Here is a 7634-nt window from a genome sequence, read left to right on the forward strand (position 1 = left end):
GATATACACTGTACAACACGCAATGAACTGACTGACTGACTGGACATGGACATGTATGCACATGTATATGCCGGCCGTGGCAGCATTTAAGCTTACACTCTCGCTCTCACCGAGGCACACACACACACACAGACAGACACACACTCATGGGAACACGCATGCAACGTTTATTTTCACATAGATGGACACTTGACTGCATGAGCGCAGTGAGCAGTGAGTGTCCTGGCAGCAGGAAGAAGGCCGCATTGGCTGTTGATAATTGAATAATTAACAATGTTGAAAATGGCTGAAAGGGCGTCTAACGAGAGCGGGGTGGGGAGGGCTAACGCAAGGGTAAGTTGCTTTAACTGTCAGTGCTAATGTATGCATGTGCGTGTGTGTGTGTGTGTGTGTGTGTGTGTGTGAACAGTGCAGGTCAGCAGGTCAACTGCAACCGCAATGTCAGCCAGAGACCTCAACAGCATTAAGCTGAATAACTCATACACAGACTTACGCACACACACATGCACACATGCACACTCACAGCAATAAGTATATACATCAAATATAATTGAGTTTTGGTAAATAATTGACATACGATGGGAAAATCTCAAAGGCGCAGCGACTGCCAGTTATTGATTGACATCCGCTTCTATATCTATATATATATATATATATATATATATATATCATATTTTGAACAATTAGAAAACGAAAGTGAACTTTTCAAAGTGTTTCCAGACCTCGTGCCGAGTGGTTCAGTTCTGTGTCGAGTGGCAAGGAAAATGCGTGAATCAAATGTGAATAAAGGTGCGTAGACCAGGTAGCTGAAGTGCTAAGCAAACTAATTCCATCAGATGAATCACATGTATGAGGTGTCTATGCCAATTGCAGTGCCTCGCAAGGCCTTCTCTTCGACTAGCTCCTCGCGCCGCAGCAGTGGCAGCAACACCGAGTTCTGTGAGGCATTCACAACAATGAGTACCGGCACCGGCACCGGCACTGCCAGTGGCACGGCAAACATTGATGTGGATGCTTCTGATGCTGGGGGCATTGATGGGGGTCTGATGGGCACGCCCAGTGCAACACCAGTTACCGACTTCTATAGAGATGCCACGGTGCTCATTACGGGCGGCACGGGCTTTGTGGGCAAAGTGCTAACCGAGAAATTGTTGCGCGCCTTTGGTTTGCGTAAAATTTACATGCTGATACGCAGCAAGGACAACATGAGCGTGCAGGAGCGCTTGCAGGGATTCTTCAATGAGTCGGTAAGTCAATAGCAAAACTGGGGGAAATGAGCTGCCGCAACGCTGCACGCCCCCATTTTGCCATCCCCGAACAATGCAAACTCAATAAACCTGCTCCTGCTGCTGCTGTTGCTGCTGTTGCTGCTCCTGCTGCTGATGTTCGTTGCTATTGCAGATATTCAATATAATGCGCGCTGAGCGGCCGGAGCTGTTGGAGAAGGTGCATCCGATACGCGCTGATTACGGTGCCATCGACCTGGACATTGATGCCGCCGACCGTGCAATGCTCTCGTCTGAGGTCCAGGTGAGTATTGCCGCCGTTGCTATTCCGATTGCAGGTTCGAGTGCTTTGTTGCCTGTTTCTGTTGGCAATTCAATCAATAGACTTTTGTGTGAAAACTTTTGTGTGCGAGTGTGTGTGCGAATGTGTGTGTGTGTGTGTGTGTATGTTTGCCTATCTGTTTGGATATCTGTCCACCTGTCCAACTGTCTGCTTGACTATCTATTTGTCTGTCCGTCCGTCTGTCTGTCTGTTTGTGCATTACGTTACGTTACACTGCCTGCCAAAGGCAGGCGCCATGTTTACGACAACAGCATGCACTCAGTTTATTTCCTTTTTATGATTTTTCTCCGCACACTCGGCGAAGACAAGGCACGAATATATGTATATATTTATATAGAGAGAGACAGATATATATATATATATATTTTTTTTCTACTTTTCAACAAAAATTGAGACTCGGCACATCGTCCTATGAAAATGTGTGTGCCTGCTGGTTTTGCTAGTCCTGCGGCTGCTGTTAGTAGTGCTGCTGCTGCTGCTGCCGGTTATAAAAAACAATATATAAATAAATGAAAATTCCAGTGCATGCTTCAAGTGTTTGGCGTGCGCGAGCCATTGTCCTGCCAGTCGCATCCGTTCGGCGTTTCTATTTATTTTATTTTCCTTTTTGGCTCTATTTCGTTTCATTCTTTTTTCTTGCTGCTTGCAAAACATTTTGCATACAAGTCACTCACACACACATGCGGTGCAGTCGGCAGGACTCGCAGTGTTTAGTCCTGGCACTGTTTTAAAACTAAAATTGCTTTGTTGTCGATGTTCAATGCAGCAGTTGCATTTGTAGCCATGTCCCGTGTCCCATGTCCTGTGTCCCGTGTCCGTGCTGACTTTGAGGTTATCAGCGAATGCAGCGAACGGTGTGAGCCAAAAAAAAAAAAAAAAAAAAACCAACTGCATGCAAAGCGCTTCTGTTTTGCATGCAACTCTCGTGCATATTGCATGTGCTCCCAGTTGTTTAGTTGTGCTCGGCTCTTGTTGCTATTGCTGGCATTTCTCAATTTTAATATGCATTACTTGTGTTTCCTTTGTTTTGGTACTCTTCTTCTTAGATTGTCTTCAATGTTGTCGCCTCGGTGAAATTCAATGAGAAACTAAGCGATGCTATTGACATTAATGTCCTGGGCACCAAGAAGATACTCGATTTGGCCATGCAAATGAAGCAGTTGAAGGTAAGCAAGTGTCTAAGCTGCAGCTTGGACATGTCTGAGCATGCAAGTTCTTAAGAGCTAAAAAAAAATTTAGATGGATGTACATATGCATTAAGTCGAGTATATTAGATATATAGATATGCTATAAAACTATAAGAACTGAGACATGTCAAAGTTTAGAAGAGAACCTGATTAATTTTTAAGGCAAGGCCTATAAAGAGCTATCTACATATATAGCTTTACTTTACGATAAAGTAGTCCCATTCAGCATATGAGCTGTCCATAGAAGTATGTTTCCATACCAACCATAGCTACCCATGCAGACCTATACGAGTTTCCTAGACTCCACGCAGCTGTTCCCTTTCTTTGTGAACATTTTTACACCAGACCATAAGAGCGAAATGCTTAAAAACTCCAATTAATATAAAAAATCTATTTGTTAATGCCCGAGTTGCATTTGGCAGTTAATCCGTTCAGAGTATTTACAAATTGCGGTTGTCATGGATTCCTTTTGATTTTTTTCTTCGACGTAAAATTAATTCAAATATTCGCATATCGCATTTAAGTAACCGACATGCATATTTCGCATGTCTGCTTGCGAAATATTTGTGTATGCATTTTAATATTTACAGCTGAGCCTGCGAGTGGGGTTTGACTGTGTGTGTGTGTGTGCATTTGTGTTTATTTTTTTTAATATACTACATATATACTGCTTTTTATGTTGTTGCATATTTTTACGGCTGCGGCGTGCAAACAATTTCAACACAATTCAATCAACATTCGACATGCTGCCGCCAACTGGCCGCCCGCTGCCTTCAACACCATCCCATGCGCACCACCGACGCACCGCTCGGCCGGCCGTCCCGCAGTCATTTGTGCACATTTCGACACTGTACTGCAACTGCAATCGCAAATTTATCAAGGAGCAAGTGTATGAGAACGAAATTGGCTACGAAAAAATCATGCAGGTAAGCAGAGGGGCGGGCGGGGCCACTCATGAATATTATTATTATTTTATGTGCATACGCAATGGCCGATCTGATTGGCTTAACAATTTATTTAAATTAAAAATGTTCAACTGCAATTGATGTGACTGTTGCTGGTTCCTGTTCCTGGTCTCTCGCCCCGCACAGATCTATCGCACCTTCGACGACGAGACGCTGGAGAAGCTGCGCCATTGCCTGATTGGCAAAATGCCAAACACCTATACGATGACCAAGAAGTGCGCCGAGAACTTGGTCAATCATCGCGCCTTTCACATGCCCGCGGGCATCTTTCGTCCGCCCATTGGTAAGCAGAAAATTGTGGCTCACTGCGAGTGGATACTTTGTGGTTCGTTCGATGTGGCTTTAAAGTTGACTTCACAAACTAATTGTCAGATAATTAGCCCGAAATACTCCTGGGTATGCACAAGAAACTTGTTAGATTGCACACACACACTCCCACACACACACACAGACTCGCTGCTTTTAGTTTTGGGGCCCCCAAGGATTCTGCAGCTACAGCTAAAAAAAAAGGAATATTTAAAATTTTGTGAAAAATGGCAAACAACGCTGCATTTGCCAGGCAAGCCGAAGAGTGTGCCATGGTTTAGCAGATAAATGCATGTGGAAAAAGTTTTCTTCTCATTCTATTTTTGCTCCATTTTTGCAAACGGCAACGAAACGCAACGTAACGTAACGAACGAAACGTAACGGAAACAAAGGCCAACAAAAAAAAAAGTCCGAGCCTGGCTGACTTGCCCACGACTCCGAAAAAGCCCCCACGACTTCATCTAGAGCTGAGCAGCAGCAGTAGCAGGAGTCGTAGCAGCTCTAGCTTCTAGCTGCAGCTCGGTAACAAAGCGCAAACAAATTTTCATTTATTTTAACACAAAATGCCAAAGCATCCTTTCCGCATCCTAAGCTGGCCCCAACAACAACAGCGCTGCAAAAAATAACAAAAAATCGACGTTCAAGTGCAAAACTTGCAATTGGGAGTCAGGCATATCAGCTAGCAGCTGGCATAGCCAATGGAGGCTGAGGATTGGAGTATAGAAGCATTTAGTTTGTATGTGTGTGTGTGTTTGTTTTTTTCTCTCTCTCTCTCTCATTGTTGTTGTTGTTGTTCTCTATTCATTTGTGTTGCACTGGGATAAGGGGACCATTATCGCTTTTGGCGCTGTCCAAAATCAACAACGTTCTTCGGTCTTCGGTCTCGGTCTCGGTACCGGGTCGAATGCAGCAATGCAGCCATTAATTCTTATTTATTTGCAGTAATGTCAACGTACAAGGATCCATTTCCCGGCTGGACTGATAATTTGTACGGGCCATCAGGTTTATGCACTTGGTCAGCCCGGGGACTCGTACGTTGCATTTACGGCACGGCCAACTGCAAGGCGAATATGGTGCCCGCCGATTATGTGGTGAATGCAATGATAGCAACCGCCTGGGACATTGCCCGAAGGTTAGTGCTGGATCGCCAGCGGCTTGGCTGGCTCTTTAAATGTAAAGAGATTGAATCTGAGGAAAAAGTTAAGAAAATATTCAGGAGCTGCTCAAACTCTCGCATATCTTTCAGCTTTTGGCTTAAGTCTTCAGTTTCTTTAAATTTGCCTTAAATGAGGCTTTATTTATTGACAATTTATTTACACTCGCGTAATCCCAGATTCGAGCAACGTGAGAGTCAAGTGGATGGCAAGTCTGAGCTGCCTGTTTACAATTATGTATCCGACGTAAATAATATTACCTGGGGCCAGTACATGCACCTGTCGCGTCGTGGCTTTCACGAGCCATTCGACAAGTCGCTTTGGTGAGTCTGCCAACTGCTTAAGCACACACACACACACACACACTTGTACAGCTGCTATAAATATTCTTTGTTAAATTTCTATTTTCGGTACAACGTTATCCGCACGAACCGTTGCCATATTGCATGCATGTCTAATCCAAATGCTTAAATATGGCTCAATTTCCCTTTTGCTTCCTTCTTTTTTCTGTTGAATTTATCTACACTCTGCTAATACCTTGAAACAATGAAACACATGCCAAACTCGAACTACAAAAAAAAAAAAAAAAAAAACCACAACAACAACAACAAACTTCTGCATGCAACGCGGCGACTAACAAAATCTCACAAAAAAAAAAAACAAAAACGTAAAACGAAACTGAACCAAAACCAAAAACCCAACCAAATCGAATGGCCAACGACTGGCAACATGGACATCGAACCCGCTGGACCACATTATTGTCACAGGTGCTTCTCGTACGTTATAATACCATCGAAGCCTCTGCATTGTGCAATTGCATTTTTCTTGCACAATATCCCAGCTTATATTTTAGATTTAATTGCCATGGCCACCGGACAAAAGCGCATGTAAGTACACACACACTCATACAAACACATGTATATGGTCAGCCAGCCACACCTACACCCACACCCAGACCCACACAATGGCTCTGTGTGTGTTTGCCCCCCAAGTTAGTGTCTGCTATTGTGGATTTTAGGTGCGCTACATTGAGCGCATTTTAAGCGCAACATTGAAAGGCAATTGAGAGCAGCTGCACGCGCTCTCGCTCACTCTCACTGCGGGCATATTGGCTAGGCCGAACGGGCTGCCATAGTACAGCTAATTAGAGTATTTCCAATTGGAGGCATTTTCCCCTTACAAATATCAATTAGAGCGCAGGAATGCACTACTGCATTCGAGTAATATTTATCCAGGCAGTGGGCATGGCTGGCTGCTCAATTAGTCGAGCTGATCAATACTAATACCTGTTACGCACTCTTAGCTATGTGAAGGCTTATCAGAAAATCTCGCGCATCATCAATATGATGGCCTGGTTCGGTCTCAAGGAGTGGAAGTTTGCGCATCGCAACATTGACGAATTGAACGAGCGGCTGCCGCCCGCGGAGCGTGAGAAGCTGCAGTTCAACATTGCGACGATTAATTGGAGCGAATATTTTCGTTCGTATCTGAGCGGCATCAGGCGCTACTTCTTTAAGGATAACGCTAACGATAATAAATTACAGCAGCGCAAAACTATTTATCGCAGGTGAGCCAACCCGAGAGAGAGAAAGAGAATGGGAGAGAGAGAGAGAGAGAGAGAGCAGGCATCACTAAGTACTTTTTAATTACACTTTGTTTGCTCTCTTACAGAATGCTGGTGCTGCACACGCTGCTGAAGACGACATTTGGTCTTTCATTAATTATGTGCATTCTGCGCTTTTATCTCACAATTTTCAAAATTATGCCAAGGATTGCGCTCTAGGTGTGCCTGTGTGTGTGTCTGTATGTGTGTGTGTGTGTGCCGTCATTATAAATTGTAATTCAAGCGCATAACGTTTTAATAAACTCAATGGCAAGCGATTTCTTAACAGACATTTCAACTTTGTCTAGCATTACTCATACGCAACGTGGCCGCAACATGAAGAAGCAGCAGCAAAAGCAGAAGAAGATGACGAAGAAGTTGGCGCACAACTTCGGTTAGCTGCTTCTGCTTTTCTTTCTTTGCACTCTGCCAACGCTTGACATGTGTTGATGTTGTTTTTGCTGCCACCGAGTTGACTGAGCGGTGTAACCGAACGGTGGTTCGACTTTGACAGGGCGAGGGGCGTGGCAGGGGGAAGTGGGGAAAGGGACGCGGGGCGAACAGGTAAGAAAAAAGTTGGCTGCTTGTGAACTTTGTATTTTTATATTTTATATTTTGTCATGCTCTCCTGAAATATGATGCAATTTTTGCTGCGATAAAGTTGCCAGGACTAAAACGTCATAACACACACTCACAGCAGATTGTAAGTGTTGACTTTACGCGAGAGAGGGTGTTGGCAAATATATATATATGTAGAAATGTATATGTGTAAGTATGTGTGTGTGTGTGTGCAGGGATTGCAGTTGGCTAAAGTTTTGCAGCTGCGCTACAGGCAATTCGAGGAGCCGCA

At 44.1% G+C, this 7634-nt stretch overlaps 1 protein-coding gene across 2 annotated transcripts; it reads left to right on the forward strand.

Moving 5' to 3' along the window:
* The first annotated feature begins 722 nt into the window (after positions 1–722).
* LOC6582179 (fatty acyl-CoA reductase wat) lies at positions 723–7074 on the forward strand. Of its 2 annotated transcripts, XM_044010136.1 has the most exons (11): positions 723–789; positions 874–1247; positions 1402–1530; positions 2616–2735; positions 3584–3682; positions 3848–4004; positions 4970–5159; positions 5361–5504; positions 5949–6068; positions 6485–6748; positions 6853–7074. In XM_044010136.1, the coding sequence occupies exons 1-11, from the start codon at positions 765–767 to the stop codon at positions 6962–6964; spliced, it is 1734 nt and encodes a 577-aa protein (XP_043866071.1). In that variant the 5' UTR covers positions 723–764; the 3' UTR covers positions 6965–7074. The 2 variants fall into 2 exon arrangements, with proteins under 2 accessions (XP_043866071.1, XP_002007883.3); XM_002007847.3 differs by lacking the exon at positions 723–789 and having other exon boundaries at positions 846–1247.
* The last annotated feature ends 560 nt before the right edge of the window (positions 7075–7634 follow it).

The sequence above is a fragment of the Drosophila mojavensis genome, unplaced genomic scaffold (assembly GCF_018153725.1).
Source record: "Drosophila mojavensis isolate 15081-1352.22 unplaced genomic scaffold, ASM1815372v1 contig_74, whole genome shotgun sequence".
Classification (NCBI taxonomy): Eukaryota; Metazoa; Arthropoda; class Insecta; order Diptera; family Drosophilidae; genus Drosophila; species Drosophila mojavensis.

Bases quoted from the DNA above. Each gene is read 5' to 3' on its own strand.
- LOC6582179 (XM_002007847.3), top strand. From the start codon at position 846: ATGTATGAGGTGTCTATGCCAATTGCAGTGCCTCGCAAGGCCTTCTCT. The intron at 1,248-1,401 runs GTAAGTCAATAG...TTGCTATTGCAG, and splicing joins AGGGATTCTTCAATGAGTCG to ATATTCAATATAATGCGCGC. The intron at 3,683-3,847 runs GTAAGCAGAGGG...CGCCCCGCACAG, and splicing joins GCTACGAAAAAATCATGCAG to ATCTATCGCACCTTCGACGA.